This window comes from Gallinula chloropus (genome assembly GCF_964237585.1).
Source record: "Gallinula chloropus genome assembly, chromosome: 2".
Classification (NCBI taxonomy): Eukaryota; Metazoa; Chordata; class Aves; order Gruiformes; family Rallidae; genus Gallinula; species Gallinula chloropus.
In genome coordinates this window covers 133,134,677-133,153,129 of record NC_140086.1, presented here as the reverse complement: position 1 = coordinate 133,153,129, position 18,453 = coordinate 133,134,677, and the positions used below count along the sequence as shown (strand labels likewise).

General features: G+C 38.6%; 1 protein-coding gene across 4 annotated transcripts in view; it reads right to left on the bottom strand.

The window, feature by feature from the left end:
- DGKB (diacylglycerol kinase beta) overlaps positions 1 to 18,230 on the bottom strand; it is a gene marked incomplete at both ends in the record, with an annotated part of 316,588 nt that extends 298,358 nt beyond the window's left edge. For all 4 annotated transcript variants that reach the window (XM_084260022.1, XM_084260024.1, XM_084260023.1 and 1 more), the window contains one exon: positions 18,161 to 18,230. In XM_084260022.1, coding sequence (XP_084116148.1) covers positions 18,161 to 18,230 — 70 coding nt within the window. The remainder of the gene's footprint in view (positions 1 to 18,160) is intronic.
- Positions 18,231 to 18,453: the final 223 nt, after the last annotated feature.

Below are 18,453 nucleotides of genomic sequence, written 5' to 3'. Positions count from 1 at the left end.
TTAAGATAAGGACAGGGAGAGATCACTCACCAATTATTGTCACGAGTAAAACAGACTCAATTTGGGTAAGTTAATTTAATTGAATTTATAGATAATCAAATCAGAGTAGGATAATGAGAAATAAAACCACATCTTAAAAACACCTTCAACTAACCCTTGCCTTCTTCCCAGACAACTTTACTCCCAACTTCTCTCCTTCCTCTCCATAAGTGGTGCAGGGGGACAGGGAATGGAGATTGGGGTCAATTCACACCTTGTCTCTGCTACTCCTTCCTCCTCAAGGGGAGGACTACTCACACTCTTCCCCCTGTTCCAGTGTGGGGTCCCTCCCACAGGAGACAGTCCTCCATGAACTTCTCCAACATGACTCCCTCTCATGGGCTACAATTTTTCACCATCTGCTCCAGTGTGGGTCCCTTCCATGGCATGCAGCCTTTCAGGATCAAACTGTTCCATTGTAGGTCCCACCCTGGGTGACATGTCCTGCCAGAAAACCTGCTCCAGCCTGGGCTCAATCCCATTGTCCATGTCAACAACAAAGTGGTTTAAAAGTGCAAGTCCCAATACTGACCTCTGAGAAATGCCACTCATCACTGCTCTCCACTTGGACATCAATTTATTAAAACATCTTTTCTGTCATCTATGCTTCAAACTACAAAGATATCTCCATAAGATAAACTCAAGTTGCATTTAGAAAAGAACAAAAAAAAGTCTAATTATTGTAAGCTTAGTATAAATTTAACATCAGCTTATTGAAATCTTTCATGAGCACGTAACCCTAAAATACAGGTCTTATAACAGCATTAAGTTGTCTAACCTAGTAGCAAAGCACCAGTAACCTGACACTGGCATTCATCAACTTAATGCCACCATAGACAAAAGGCAATATTAGCAGTACTGAACTAACAACACTTCCAGGTCCCAGGATTCAAATTTATATCTCTTCCTAATCCATCCACTTCTAGCTCAGCATGCTCACACAGGGCAGGTTTATTTAATTTTATAGTCTTCAGAAAGAAAGATTAAAAATTATACTGTCCAGAGCATCTAAGATCAAGATAGCTTCAGGAAAGATGATCAGACAGAGCAAAAGCAGAGGAAAGACAAGAAGGAAAGAAGGGTGAAGACTTAATTACTAAAAAGGAAAAAAGGAATAAGAGAATGGGGAAAAGATGGGGAAAGGGAAAGACAGAGACATATGCGACCACAAAACCAACAAAACAGAAGAGGAAGAAAAAGTTGATTCTTCATATCTTCCCTTCCTTCACCTTTCTTTTCTTTTGGTCCTTCATACCTTTTTTCCAAGTTGGAACTAATGTATCTTAAAAAGCTCTCAAAAATGCTGTCTCACAAAGACCTTGAAGTCTGATGTCATCATTTTCCAATTTTCCAGAGATCTTAACTTTCTGATGATCTAGAAGTATTATTTCCTTTTCAAAATAAAGATACTCTATCATGAGAAAAAAAAATTACACATTAATATAAGAACATTAAGAAACTGGAAGTTATGGTCACAAGCAGAACCTTAACTTTTCCCTAATTTTTGTATTCATCATTAATCTGCAGCTAAACATTCACAATGCTCCGTAAGTCTGATTATTAAAATTATTAAAATACAGTAATATGTTTAAAAACATAGTTTGATTTAAGCAAAGAAAAAGAGGCAAAATGATGATTGCAAATATGTGCACAAAAAAAGGGGGAGGCAACAGACTAGCAGAGGGGGAGCTACATTCCAATTCCGATGGAGTTACATTCCAAGTAACTGGAAGAGCAGACCATCTATAGACTTCTTGACTCAACTGCTTGTGGAGATCAGGCTTATTAAGCACAGCTTGCCTTGGTTCAGGAGACGCTGAAAAAAGTGAAGTTACTTAATCCGCTGTACAACATCAGAGAACATAAATTTAAAAAACTAGAAGTAGGCTTCAAAGCTTTGCCAAAGGATGGTAAAGGAAACGTAGACTTTTCCCTTGCTTCCCTTCCTGTGTTACATCTTATTTCAGAATTAGAGAAAGAAAAACATTTTAATACCTCTCTTGAAAAAATACTCATTTTAATCCAAGGAATGTGAAAGAAGACATTGAAGTCCTGAGCCTGGCACACAGTTAAGTGCAATACACAGTAGGAAATATCTTGTGGAAATAACTAAGACATTTAATCTCAATAAAAGATAAACTTTAATGTCCATGAGGGTAAGGTGAGCTGTATGGTTTTCCTTAAGCAATTAGAGCCTACCATATGTTTTATATGCCACTGTATAACCAAACATAAAATAACTGTAAAACCCGAATTTACTGAATGCTATTTAGCAGGTAACATGTTCCCCTAACAAATATTAACAACAATAAATACAGGATTTGTCATTTTTATTTGGCATTTAGGATGAACCAAGCTGGGTTGTTCCAGTCCTCCTTCAGCCCCAGCCCCGTATGTTCTTGTTCATTCTCTTCACAAGGTAAATCCTATTAAAAGGTATGCAGTCTCACATTAGGCACGTAAGAAAGATGTAGTTACATCTACACTCCAGTTTCTCACTGAGCAAAGACTTGGGTTTGTTCTAATGCTTTTCTAACGTTGTGTGAGCTTAGTAAAATAAAGCTGATGCCAGACTGTGCATTAAAAAAAATGTCAGAGAATAAATGACTTACTATCTTTCAATATGTATGAGATCATGACTTCAAGATAAGTCATATAATAAAGACCCAGTCTCGTCAAAGTAGTGACGCACAATCCTCTGCACCATTAAGAAATATGCCAGACCCTTGTCAGAATATCTCAAGCTTAGTGTCACTCACAGATAGCAAACCAGAGAATATAACCACACTAAAATAAAGAATCTATGATTTACACCCCTTGTCTCTATCTTCTAACAAATTTTATATCAGAAAAAAACCTCACAAACCCACCCAAGATAAGATAGGGATATAAATAAAATGGCTAGACAGGATGATAAATTACTTTAGACAGCAAAGTAAAGGTTGAAATTTTTGGAAGCTGGTTTCAGAAATCTGAGCACCCAAATAAAAATCTGAAGGCAATACAGAATCTCTCTTTAATGATGTCACATTAAATACAAAACTGTACAAACTATTTCCTTTTGCCCTATCAAAACAACCTGATAGTTTTTTTTTAGTACAAATTTCCTTTGTTAAAAGCAAATGCTTCAGTAGGTAACATTCCAATAAAACCAACAGTCATATAGAAATTTCACTTTACCTTCTCCCCACCCCCCCAAGTAAAAGATTGAAATATGTAATTCTGTAAGCATCCACATGTTTCAAAAAGGAACAGTGCAATGTTTTGTTTCATCAAAAGAATTTGTTGTTCTGTGTGCCTACAAATGGCACTATTATGTAAAGATAGTCTCATTAGCTTGAATCAGGCACTGGAGGAATTCTAGAGCTCCTGAAATAAACTGAAAATAGACTCCAGCTGCGCTGCTGCATCGGTTTACTGCTCATTTCTAGCTTAGTAATCTTTACACTGCACTGCAAAGTACAGCAGGAGCATGCTGCTTCCCTAGGAAATTCTCACACATGACAGCCTTTTATTCTTGCAGGAAGATCCAAGTCAGAAACTACAGCACAGGTTCCTAGACAGAGCCCCTTTCAGTTCTACATAGATTCTGAGTTTCAGCCATGAATGCTCTTCCCTTGCCAAGCAAGGTCTTAAGGATGGGCTGAAGCAGAAGTGGAGAGCTGCTCCTGCGGGGACAGGACATGGCACTGCTACAAGAGGATGCTGGAGAGTGAAGGGGGGAAGGGAGAAAGGATGTGAATCCACAGAAGGGAGAGGGGGGGAATGAGGACATCCCTTGGAAATGGGCAGGGGAACAGTTTCTAACCACTGCTTAGAGAGCGTGAATTAGGAGGAGAGCCTGAAGGCAGCCAGAGCTTCTCAAAAGCTCAACGGAGCAACATGGTTGCCGGGGCTGGGCTTGCCCTGCGCACAGAAAACACACCATTTTCTTCCCATGAGAATTCAAGTCATTTCTCTGGAAACTTTAATCACAAATATAACAATGTGCATCATATGAAGTTAACTGGAACCACATAAAAGCGGGAAAATCGGAATGAAGGCTTCCTATTCAGCCTGCTGGGTGTCCTGTGAAGGCATTGAGCACTTCACAAGGATCAAGAATTGACTTCTGTCCAATTTTAAAGGAAACAGCTTTAATTCAAGCTGTTTAAAGATTGCATGCAATTCAGTAGATAATTTGAATACAGAAAAACAAATGCATTTTTAAAAGTATTACTTCTTACATTTCTGAGAACACGATGAACTAATTCCTCCACCAGATGAATACTGTATATTTTTTTTTGTTCTCACCTGACCTTCTTTCCAGTTCTGTAGCTTCTCTTTATTCCAACCCTGACATAGACTCTTGATCAGTTCATGCATACTACCTTGCTTCCCATTAAATCTGCTTTCCTCTTTTTTACTTTTATTTTATCCAAAATTTCCCCATTCTTCTTAACTGCTACTCCTTTTTCACCTATTTCTTCTACTTACTTGTTTTATTCCTGATGGCTACATACTTGCAATCTTTTAATCAAAATTGCAAGCAAGTGAAAAATCAAACCTTATCTGTCTCCTTGCTCACTCTCTCCCTGTTTGTACTCGATCTCCACCTTTTTTTAAGGCAACAGTCTCATAATTTTTAAAATCTATGATGTTCTGTCTGTGATTAAAAAAAGAGAAAGCATGAAAAAATAGAATCGGATGGTCTTTTCAGAAGAAATACCGATAATGAATTAATTTCAGAGAGCCCAGTGATGTATACCATGTACAAATTAACACTGTTAAGACTAAATTTAATTTTTATGAATCAGAAATATTTAAGACTAATTTTTTTTTCCAAAACTCCAAAAGAAGACTGCTAAAAACTCCTTAACACTAAGGCAGCATTTGAATTTCCAGACCTACATATGGAATCAGAGCAGAACATTCTATATTCCTCTAGAATGACTGTTTCAATTACTAGTTCAACAGAATACTGCATAAAATTTCAAAATGAAACTCCTTGTTGGAAAAATCTCAGCTCTGTTAATAAGTCCCAAAGTTATCTGCTGATGTCCATTTGGCGAGGGCCGGGAGAACCCACTTTTACATAGTTATGCAGCATAAGCCACTAGACCTTATCTAAGATTAAATATGTATAGTGAGGGAGAAATAAAAAGTTTGTTATGATAAAGGACTTTTTTCATCCCTTTCACAAAAGGAGAAAAGTATTTCCCATTTCTTCCACCTGTTTTGTCTTTAGACAACAATCATGGGGTTGTAATAACTAAGCAGGTGGGAGAAATGAGAAGCATTTTTATTTCTTTTACATAAAGAAAAAGAAAATGAGGTAGAATTCACTCCTCAAAATCAGACAGCATTTATGGAAAAGGTTGATCACATAAACACAAACATTTAGTAAAACAATACAAAAATCAAATCCCCAGAGGTGCTTGGCAATCTGCAAAACAAAGCAGATGATCAACTCTTCTAAGCTAAAACTATTTGAGACCTGTAGGGATATGGAGGGTTTTTTTAATTATTATCACACCGTTTTTGAAAGACAGAAGTATGGGTATGTGGTCTGTAAGAAGCTTGGCCTAATAACACTAGAATGCTATTAGAGGAAATATCATAGTGACATTAGCTGTCTGAGTAAGAGGAGCACTTAAAAAAAAGTCACCTGCTGTTATAAACAAGACTGATCATAATTAAAAACCCTAACAGAGTTTGCCTTAATCACGACCTCAGAACACCACTCTCTGACACTGTAATTTGTGTAGGAGCCAGCAGCAACTGAACACGACTTCTCTACCACTGGCAGCACAAACAGCAAATCCATACGAACAGAGCTCTTGTGTCTTGCTGGGTGCTACCACCCGACTCCTGAGGAGGAAAAACAGGACACGAAAAATTCTTCATAGGACAGAAAAACTTCCTGTACACCTCAGGTGGGTATTCATATTCAGTAAAATTATATCACTCCTTGTCTTAAACATATTTTAGGATAAAAGCTGAAGTACACATTAACTGGCAAGTTTAATATAACAAAAAAGACGTTCCTGAATCATTAGCCAAAATTATTTGGAGCAGTTTATGCACTTTTATCCACTTGAAGGAACACAACACTTATTGAGGTCTGACTCAGTTTCAGGCCAAAGACTTTCTATAGTGCAGAGACCATATTGCTACTTTCTACTAAAGTAATTAAATGGAGACACGATTATAACCCACTGTGCATAATTATGCAAATTTTGGAATTGCTTTTATTTCAAGACAGACCCTGAATAAAGATTAATATATTTGTGATTGGAACCCTTAGAACTTTTCAGATGCGTGCCTCCCAGGGACAGGATGTTAAGCTGTAGAACTGACTGGATTTGTCTGAGCTTTTTTGTTTGGGTTGAGGGGGTGGTAGGGTGGTGGTATTAGCCAAAGATTCTACACAGGTTTTGTGGCTAGATAATAAGAGAGAGAGAGAAAAAAGGATGGGAGGAGGGATGGGGGAGAGATACGAAAGCTGTTCATGGTAGGAAAACCACAAAATTTGAAATAAACTTATTCAGATTATTTTTAAAAATAGGAGATTGGCTAACATTAACCTCCAATATGTATACAGAGTTGCAAAGAGTCTGTCTTGGACAGTTTGCAATTTGAAGAGCATCTTAGTAGCACTCCTACATAATCAGTCATTACATGTCCAGAGCACTGTTAGAAGGAACCGCTAATCTGGCACTTGCTTCTTGAAACCTATTCCAGAAAAACTTGCATGAATACTTTAATTTAACCACATAGTTGCACCAGGAAATACTTCAGAACACACTTCTGTACCACTTGGGACAACTTAGTTATAATTTGTCATTCTTTCTGCAAATCTCTGGAACTCCTAGCATCCTCTGAAAGCACTTATAATTTAAAATTATGTATCACAATGTCATATACTGCTTGGAGATAACATGATCCTGTTTGGAGGTATCACATGTTAGACCATAGATGATGTAATGAGCTTGACAAGCAATGCGACAAGATTCATTGTGTCTGAAACTAAATATAAAAATACAGTTCTATACATAAAAAAACCCCAAAGAAATATGAAATGGGTCAGTGTTCCTTTAACTATTAGCAAATTCCCAATTAACATCTTATCTACTATAAAAATTCTGAATGAATAATCATTTCTCATCTATTCCTGAATAAGAGCACCTCCAAAGGGAATGTAAGTGGCTTATTTCAAATTCCAGTTTGTGTACTTATTTGGAATCATCCTCAGCCAAAATTAGTTAAATAAGCAGTCAACCTTTGAATCAAAAATAATAGCATTTGTGCACATTTTCAGAGTTTATTAATGAAGAATTTATAGGAAAACTTCTGCAGGGCTATCTACATCAAATGGAATAGTTATCTTCGAATAATTTAAATCTTTGTTATAACAGAAAATTTTGCTAGCCAATAAGGTTTTACTTTAATTCTTTTCCTTCTGGCCCAGGTCATTACCCTCAATCTCTTAAATTTTTAATAATTTAAAAAATAAATAAATATTTTTTTAATGACCAAACACCCAAATGTGAAATAATTTACAAAAAAATAAACTTTTAGGTCTGAGGTGTGTTTTGGCTCCTGTCTGCTGTTCTGACTCTTAAAAAAGGCTACTTTTATTTTGTCCTAATCATCTCTTTCTGAGATCCATTCTTCTCTCAGTTCCCTTACATCACTCACTGCCTGAAGTGCAATGTTGTAAAAATAGCACAGAACCATGAATTCTGGTCTAACAAAAGTTGGTCGATTCTAACTGTATTTGAAGCCATTTGTTTTGTTTTCCCATGGTTTAATTTTTCAATCATCTTTACAGTTTTTAACCCCTTCAGGACTTTTGTATTTTTCATCCCAGGAACTCTGAATCTCTTATATTCATGCCACTAAAATGGTACAGTTACCATCTATTTGTAACCTGAGTTCAAAACTGGAGTAACGTACTTATCTTGCGTCTTTGTACTTATCTTTTCTTTGCGTCTCTTCAATCTGCTTTCATCGTCTCTAGCATCACTTCAGTAATTCCTCAAACTCTTAGACCTATCCAGTACTGAAGTGCCTCTGTTCAATAAAGCACTCAGACACACACTTAGTATATAAACTGGCTTCCCATCCTCCTCTCACAACTAAAATTTTCAGTGTTTCCTTCCATTCATTTCAAGCTTCACAATATCTCATCTCTTATACAATGTACAGCCTATGCTTTCTTCTAAAACACTGATGTCAATGACTACCAAGGTCATTAATTAATCTATTCTGACACAGGTAAGGATGCTAGATTCTGCCCTATCTCTGTAGTGGATTTCAAACATAAATAACATACTAAAAGCAGAAAGTACCCTCTACTAAAAGAAGCCCCACAAAACACAAGTGAACAAAAGCAAAACCACAACAAACAAACAGCTAAAGAAGCATTTTATAGCTATTTGGTATGCCTTCGTGAACGAAAATATCAATTACTAGGCCAGTTAAATCTGGGAAATGCATTCTTCAAAACAAATTCATTGTCAGTGACTATCATTACTACAACTTAATATGTCTGCCTCAATAACACAAATTATTTGTTACCCATTTTTAAAAACTAAAATCAAGAATTTATATTTTCAGAAACTATTGAAGGAAATATCTTGGAATTTAATAAAGAATTTATTAAAATTAGTCTGGAATATTGAGAAAAATTATAAGCTATAAGCCATGCAAAATCTGACCGTTCTAAAAACAAATGCAGCAATCAGTAATGTCCTCAAAAAGCCATTACATTTTGCAATGCAGCCAACAAAACTATGCAGTGACACTCCATAACACCCACTAAAAATCTTCCAAAGCCACACAAAAAGCAATATATTTTTAGCGCTTGAAAAAAAACAATGAAAACATACATAATTACAAGCACATTTAAAATTTTTGCTTCTTTTAATTGCAGAAAACAACAGAGAAGAATGCAATCCAGGGCACTTCAAGCCCAACAAATGGCACAGGGAGTGATGCCTCCTGAAACCACCAGGCAACCCTAAGGCCACTGTTCCGCCCCCTCCCCCACTCGACCTATGACTTTCTGTGTTTGAACTATCAAGCGTTTATCTCATCTCCTGTTCTCAAGAGCAACAAAGAGGGCAGCTTTGGCCCTCCTTTCAGAAATCCAGGTACAACTGGTAGCTCTAATAGCAAAGTATCTTTTTTCAGCAGTTGTATTATATGAGCAGCTTTCCCCTTCTCCAGTCATAAGAAGTTTCGCTGGGCAGAGGGATCCCACCATGAGCTACTAGTTCTTTGAGTTCATATCCTACAAAAGCAAGGAGAGATCATTCTTTCTCTCAGAGCTTTTTTTCTTTTTTTCTTCAGTTTCTCTGATGAGTCATGGATTGTCATCAATTGAATTACACTTTCAAGCTCTTCTATAGAAACACAAGGACTAAAAATACATGCTTTTAATGAGAGCTGAGATTCTGCCACAGTCACACGGCTCCCCAATTAGTTCATTCTTCCTTTGTTTTGTTTCTTCAAGGCTTGGTGAACTGTAATTCTCTGTTTGTGACATCAGGCTCATTTCCACAGCAACCAATTGAATTATCCCCCAAATCTTTATAATAGGGAATAAGCAATAGGAACAGATGAACTCTTAAGAAACAAAAGCTTCTCGCTATTTACATGCAAACGTCCATAGAAACAACCAAACAATAAAGGAAAAGAAATATGGAAGATACATAGAAACACAGGAAATATAACAAAGGTTTACTCAATGTTTCTACATTTTACAGTGTATAACTACACGTTCAGTGATTTTATGACCGTATGTCAGACTTGTAATAACCACGATATGTGTTCAATGCCAGTAACAACTGATGCTGCAACACCAGGCATTAGTGACTGACAGTGTATATCTGTGCAGCTTCAACGCTAGAAAGAAATAATTATTTTTGACAGAGGGAACAGAAACCAAGGTGAGATAACACCATTTGCCTTTCAGGATTTTAAGACAGGAGGTACTGCTGCCAGCCACTGCACACCATACATTCCACAGCCACAGAAACTTGAGAACTAGGGTTTCTGTTCTGGACTTTGTAGGAACTCTTCAGATTTGCTTCTTGCAAGTCAATACTATCCTGCCTCATCCAAACCAATTCAATATCTGCATTATACTGAACCACTGTGGTTCACTGTAATGTTTACTCAGTTTCACTGTGTTATCTTATGGGGCTGTTGTGACTGCCTTCTCTCCTCCATTCTCCCAGAAGCAGCAAGAAGTGCAAAACAGTTGGAAGTTAACTGCCAACATCTAGTGAGGCCACCAAGTGCTCCTGATGATGAGACAGCATATTACATGCACAGCAAGCATGACAAGTGCCTCTCTGTTCTCAAATGATTGGTTTGCAATAACAGCCTTTTCTAACAGTATTTTCTCTCTAGATTTGGGAACAGGTTGCATCAATTTTTTCCTTCTCTAATTCCTCTAATATTTCTTCTATGAAATCTAAATAGGTACAGAACTTGGACATTTTCACTAGCTCCCCTAAATGGATGAATAAAGAATATGAGCACTAGCATAACTGAGAACAGTTCTTCTGTAATACTTTTGGTGACCCTAAATGAAAGTTCTAAGTCACCTTATTTTTAACCCTGCCATTCAATCATTCAGAAAGCAGAAGCAGCTCCGTTGGACAGGAATTGAAACTAAAAACAACTGGTGCTTCATTGAACTAATCCTAATTAAAAATGATGAAAGGGCTGGAACACCTTTCCTATGAAGACAGGCTGACAGAGCTGGGCTTGCGCAGTCTGGAGAAGAGAAGGCTCCAGGGGGACCTTATAGTGGCCCTACAGTATCTGAAAACTGCTTGTAAGAAAGCTAGGGAAGAACTGCTTATGAGGACATGTAGCAATAGGACAAGGGGTAATGTTTTTAAACTAGAAAAGGGGAGATTTAGGTTGGATATTAGGAAAAAGTTCTTCAATATGAGAAGTGGTAAATCACTGCCCAGAGAGGTAAACTTCACTGCCCATCCCTGGAAATAGACAAGGTCAGGTTTGATGGGGTTCTGGGCAACCTGATCTAGTAAAGGTGTTTCTGCTTAGTGCAGGGTGTTGGAATAGATGACCTTTGAAAGGTCCCTTCCAACCTACAGAATCATAGAATCACCTAGGTTGGAAGAGACACTTTAGAATCCAACCATAGCCTAATCCTGACTAGTCCACCTCTAGATCACGTCCTTATGGACTTCATCTATATGCCTTTTAAATACCTCCAGGGATGGTGATTCCACCACTTCCCCGAGCAGCCTATTAAAATGTTTGACAACCCTTTCAGTAAAGAATTCCTTCCTGATACCTAACCTAGCTCTCCCCTGGTGCAATTTCAAGCCATTCCCTCTTGTCCTATCACTTGTCGCTAGAGAGAAGAGACCAACCCTGACATCTCTGCAACCACCTTGCAAGTAGTTGTAGACAGCAGTAAGATCTCCCCTCAACCTCCTATCCCAAGACTGGAAAGCCCCAGCTCCCTCAGCCGTTCCTCATAGGACTTGTGCTCAAGACCCATCACCAGCTTCATCACCCTCCTCTGGACATGTTCCAGCATCTCAACATCCTTCCTCAAGTGAGGGGTACAAAACAGAACCCAACATTCAAGATGAGGCCTCACCAGAGCTGAGTACAACGGCACTATCTGTATAGAATGTAACTACTCTATGACAGTCACAAATGCATATAAATTCACTATTTTCTTCTCTTAAAACATGTCTCCCTGTAACTGCCATACAGCTTTTTGCAGTCAGAATACAAGGGAGGATCCCTGAAATTGGATAAAACTTGAACATAATACTTTAATATGATCACTTAGTAAGTCACTCAATGTGACATTACTTTGTGCCATCACAGTGTATAATTCAAATAAAGTTCTAGAAAAGCCATTAGCTCCTAAATCATTGGTTTAAGTTAGAACATAAATGATACTGAGAGGGACTGAAAAGACTCTGAGGCTTAGGGAAAAGTGGCAGGAAAGCTGCGTGGCAGCAAACAACCTGGGACTGTTGGTCAACAGCTGGCTGAATATGAGCTGGCAGTGTACCCAGGTAGCCAAGAAGGCCAACAGCATCCTGGTTTGTACCACAAACTGTGTGGCTAGGGGGACCAGGGAAGTGGTCTACCCCCTGTCCTTGGCACAGGTGACTCCGCACCTCAAGTACTGTGTTCAGTTTTGGGCCTCTTGCTACAAGACAGACATTGAACTGCTGGAACATGTCCAGAGAAGGGCAACGAAGCTTATTATAACTATCTTGTATTCTCTTCAAGACCTGACGCGGTCTCTCCCAATGAGAGAAAGAAACACATCAATACTTCTGCACCTGACAGTGGTGCCCAGCTCCTCACCCCTCCACACACAACAGCTCCATCTACATATTAATCTTCCGAAGCCAAGTCCCAACTATGACTGGTTAAAAAATCAATAAATTCACAACTTTGTTTTCTATTCTAGATTTCAGTCTAACACAAATCGAAGTTGGATCCAATATCCTTATTAATGCAGACATATATATAACCACCTTTCTTTGGACAGAGTTCAGCTTTTTTTAAGACTAGAGCCTAAACCTATCAAATACAGTATTTCCATCCCATTTTCTCTAAATTGGCACAATACAGGAATGTGCACTAGGGATTTCAATTCACAGATCTTAAGAAAAAAGTTACAGCGTTGCATCCATAAGCATAGTTCATCATTCACCTCTCAGAAGAACTAAAGCACGTGCCCCACCAAACCCCTGAGCAGGACACAAATTTCTCCTAGTCATATTTTCAGTCTGCAGTCACGGACTCAGAACAAGGATTCAGACTCTACAAATCATCTGCTGCCCCCTTCTTTTGGCAACTCCATCCCCAAAACGCCCAAAAGAGAATCTCTCACGAGACCCATTATCCTTCTCCATGAAGTTCTTCAAGCGTATGGGATACTGCGCAGGCAGTGCTGGGAAATTCCACCATTCAGCCAGTCTGACAAACTCTGACAAAACTTAATCTCCTCCATCCTCACTAAGAGGCACAGAACACCTAAATGTCTCCTAAAAGCCATTGCTTGAGCTAAAACTATTCTAAGCAAGCAACAGTAATTTTCTCTCTCCACTTTAAAAAAAGACAAAACTAGTTTGCTTTAGCAATCTCCACTCTTTGATGAGGCCCTCAGAAGAATTAGCTCCATTCAATGTGTCTCTGAGAAGCCTGGGACTGTCTGAGTGATTGCATAATGGCCCATAGCTGATGGTGACCAGCTGACACATGCACAAAGTTCCCTGCAGGTTATCGTCTATGCCCATTGTAAAAGAAAATCTTTTCCATCTGTGACAACCATGAAATCTAACCCACCCAAGAGTCTTTGGCAACTTAATTCTGGACCAAAACTTCTGCTGACCTCTCTTTTCAGGGACCTTTTTCACAAGCTTCTCCTTCCTGTTCCCCTATCAAATTCTTACACTGTCCAGTTCTTGAAGTAGCTATTGATGCACCAGTAAAAGATGCTGCAGCTGCTGATGCTGTTCCTGTTCTCACAGCCATTTCGGTAGCACTCCAACATCTATTTCTATCTTCAGGCTGTGACAGCCTGCCCAAGTTCTCCTCCACCAGCCTGGGAAAAAATCTCTGCCAAAAGTTTTGCAAAAAGTCTTTTTCAGGCTTTTTCCTGAGGGCACATTTTGTTGACAAACTCAAAAGTACAACACAAAACCAAGCTATTTCCCCAGAGTGCACACACTGCCAGAGCTCAGAGGCCTTTTCCTCCACCTCACCCCTCCTACTAAGGGAAGGGCGACCTTCCCTTTCTTTTACAGCCTAGCTGAGTCATGGAACAGTCTATCTTTAACTATTTCAATTCCTTTCAATATTTTCTCACTTGTGTTCAGAGAGAGATCCTCTACACTTCCCTTAACATATAATTTGGACTATAACAGATATAGTTTCATGTAATACAAAGGAGATAATGTTAATAAAAAGGTTACAAAACCCCTTATCCAAACTAATCAAACTTACCATACAGATAATAACCACAATGAAGCTATTTATATTGTTTCTTTCCAATTTCCTTACAGTTCAGGCTGCTGTTAGTAGTACAGAACTATGCATATGCCTGGTACTATACAGTTAAGAAGACATAATCTCTGCTGGAAGAGTCCTGTATATATGTTACCCTACTCGCTTGAAGTGACCTTTTTAGGGACAAAATGCCCTTCATCTTTTCATCTGTCTTTCCCACAGCTAGTATTGGTCACAAAATATAAAGGAGAGGGGAGAAAAAAAAAAAAAAAAGAAAAAAAAAAAAGAAGAGTTTTCATCTCCTGAGTGCATGCATTTCCCTAGAATCTTCAGGATTTGGTGTAGGCTACATAATTGTTGTTGCTGCTATTATTATAATATAATGAGCACACCAGTTATCTCAGTTCTGCTTTTCACGTATTCTTCTGAGGAATTTTTAAACATGCAAAGATCTAGTGCAAAACACTCTCTACTATTCTCCCTTCAGAACAGGAGAGGAGATTTTTAATTTGACCAGCAAGGAGGACACAGAGAAACTGTCTTTGGAAATAATTATTCTTCAAAAAAATACACATATTTTGCATATTAAATGCAAAGAGCCAAGAATTAGGTAACATGCTCTTTGAATTCTAGAAATACAATTTTTTTATTTAAATAATATTTAAGGTATTGAAAAAAACTTATTTGAAGTCCGGAATAATTTAAATATGGTGAGCAGATGAAGAAATGTCTTAAATTGGGAGCATAAAGTTGTCTTGCATTGAGCTCAAAAATAATTCAGCAAAACAAAATTATGGATATTCCTTAGATTAATTTAATGGAAGACATTCACTTACTAGAAGTTCCAATTGCTGCTGGAGAGAAACGTGATTTGGAACAAGTGATGGAGGACTCATTTGCCTTTGCTGTTCAGTTACATTTATAGAAATTGGGAATAGCCAAGCTGGTACATATTCAGGAAAGAAATTTTACATTCAAGGTTTGCATTCACTAGACAATACACTCAGATAAAGCTAAGAATCATACTATAAATATGCAATGAAGGTGACAGGCAGACAAAATGCGGTAGGAACTTCTCAATGGGATACCAAGGACCATCTGTATCTTGCCCACAGAGCTAGGAGCAGGCCCTGTTCGTTTAACTATACTTACAAAGAATAGGCAGGCTATCATCAAGATGATGGACCACAAATTAAAAGCAGAACTACAGCTTTGAACTGAAGCAGTGTCTTCCTGTCATAAAGTGGAAAGCACATACCCCTGTCCAAGTACTAGAATCCATGAGAGTAGGTTAACAGGCCTTACAGTGCAAGACTGACACACCTACTTTGGTGAATAAAAAGGGGGGTTAGGCTGAATTCAGACCTCTAAGCCCAGGACAGCCAGATCTATAATGTCCACACTCAATCAGCACACATAACCTCAGTTCTGCACACATAACCCAATTCCGGAAGTACTTTAAGCTTATTATCTGTGCAGCCTGTGTCACAAACTGGCTTGACAATTCCTTTACATGATTCAAGTCAGTTGATGCAGAAGAGAAGCAACTCATCTAGGTTCCTTCCTAGTCCTGTTACAGACTACAAATAAGAAAAGGAAGTTAATTCCTTTCTTAAAACTTGGATTGACCTGTTCCTCTGCTGTTCACAGAAACTGGAATACTTGCAGATATGCCTGATTTCAGCAAAGGCCCACAGCAAGTGTCATCTTCCTAAAACACATGGAAGTGAGACAGGCTTGCAATTCTGGTAGAGGAAAGACTGAAGATACGGGTTCAAACTGAAGTTCAACCTCAAAAGATTCACGATGAACTCCCTCAACTCCTGTGAGCATGCCCTGCCTGCCTATGCAGCAGCACAGTCTGGGTACCACCACTTCCAATAGTGGATCAACACTAAGGATACCAGATCAGATAGGTCGTGTGTGCTGGAGTCGAGGACATCAGCTGGGGTTGTCACACAAGCAAAACACTACCTCACCCTGTAGACAGCTTAGGTTGAAGGGATTCAGCTTCAGAAAAATACTCTGAGTGGTTTTCACCACCACTAAGTAAATATGCAAAACAGCGCCAAATGCATTTTAAAAAGAGTATTTTCTCGGTAGATACATACATGAAAGGCAGAATGCTGACTTCTCTCCTGAAATAAATGTGCAAACTTTCTTTTTTACTTAGGCTTTAAAGAGAAGCAGAAATCAAAAGACACCATGTGCTTAAAGCTTCCTGTTGGTTAGTGTAAGGCAATTCATAGTGGTTGTAAGGGACCTCGAGAGATCATCGGGTCCAACCCCCCTGCCAAAACAGCTTCCCTAGGGCATATGACACAGATATTCAAGACCCATCTGGATGCCTATCTCCCAAGAAGGAAACTCCACAACCCCCATGGGCAGCCTGCTCCAGTGCTCTATCCCCCTTATTGTAAAAAAATTCTTGCTTATATTGGTGTGGAACTTCCTGTGCTCCAAAAATTCAGGACACCTCCTTGTCGGGCTCACCTACTAGAGGTACCTGGTTTGTGTCAAGAATGGATGCCATGAATCATCAACACTTAGTATTTCAGCATGGCAATATGATATGGAGGTATGAGTGTGAAATCTGAATTCTGTTCACTGGGCTTAGGTCAGTTGGGTACACTTTTCTAACTGCTTAAGAATTTAATTATGTTTTCTTTTAATTCTTTACCATCCTGTATTATTACTCTTTATTTGCACACCAAAATGTGTGGACAGTAAGATAGGAGGAAAAAAACCCTCTTTCTGTAGGTCTTATTGTCTGAAGTGCTGTACTACTTTTAGTCTTATGCATATTTTACTATCAAATGACTGCATACATTGACTCAGATTAAAAAATAATGCAATGTATGTTTGTATAATCAAATTAACAGTTCTTTTTGAATTTCAGCTTGCTGTTTTATTGTTTTTGTGTGGGCAGCTGGTTTGGGTATGAAGGGGGCTATACCCCTATCAAAGGGTGGCTTCTGTGAAGCTGCCAGAAGTTTCGCTCATGTCTGACAGATCCACTGACAGTCAGCTCCAGAATGGACCCACCACTGGACAAGGTCGAGCCCATCAGCAATGGTGGTAACACGTAGGATAACATAATTAAGATTAAAAAATGCTGCACAATACCAGTTGGAGGGAGAGAGGAGTGAGATGGTATGAAAGGAACACCTCTGCAGACACCAAGGTTAGTGAAAGAGGGGCAGGAGGTGCTTCAGGCATGGAGGCAGATGCCATTGCAGCCCATGGTGAAGTGGCAAGGCAGGATGTCCCCCTGCAGCCCATGGAAGTTAATGACTGGGCAGATATCAACCTTCAGCTCATGGAGGACTCCACACCAGAGCAGGTAGATGCGACCCTATGGGAAGCTCACACTACAGCAGGCTCTGGATCATATATACAAATCATATGAGATTTTATTCATTTTTAAAAATATAAATTCGGATTTCTTGTACATGGAAACTTTCTCAATGTTCCTGACCTCTTCCAGCTCAGTTCTTATCAGGCCTCATAAGCCATCACTTAAACCTAGCTTCTCATGGTCAGTATCTGTCCTCTAAACATGTAATTCTTCCTTTAAGTTGCTCAGGCAACTTAAAGGAAGTTTTGCCTGAGCAGTAACTGAATCTTCAGCTTTGAGAGATTTTTCTTTCCTACTCCTTCACAGGACAACTCCTCCTTGGCATTGTTTATAGTATAAGAATCATCTCCACACTGAACACCTAGATGTGTTTCTCCTAGAATCCCCATATTTCTTCCATGACTGAGCAAGCCATCTTTTTTTAATACAAACCCAACTAGTGGCCTACAAACTGTTAGAGTGAATTTAAGGTGGCAAAGCCATAAAAATATGCTCTCCAAAAACCCATCGACAAATAACCCATTGTCTATCTACACAGTACCATGCTGGATAATAATTTTTCCATTAAAAAAAGTTACAGACCCCAACTGACGCTTTTTTCCATCCAAAGAACACATATATGAATTAAAGACATAAACTATAATTTAACATCTTAACAGTGAATGCTGTCCATACTATAATCATATTATATTAATTTAAAACATTCTTAATTTTTAATTAGCCATAAAATCAGATATTTTAAAAATTACTTACATTCTGCATATTTCTGAAGCTGTGAGAACTCTCCTGGACTAAGGTTAACCCACTTCTCCTGGCTCGTCATACTGGCAGTAAGGGTCTTCTTTAAATATCAGAAAAACATTCCCTTTGACCCAGGCAGTATAAACTCCATAAAGATTCTTAGCTTCAGTTCACAGTGCTTGGAGACTGGAGAGATGCATCAGCCAAGGTGGATGAAGTTTTTGATGCTATGAACTGCTCCCAATGTCTTGGTTCAGTGGTGAGTTACAGCACTGTTAAAGGAAGATCAAGCATTAGAAGTGTAA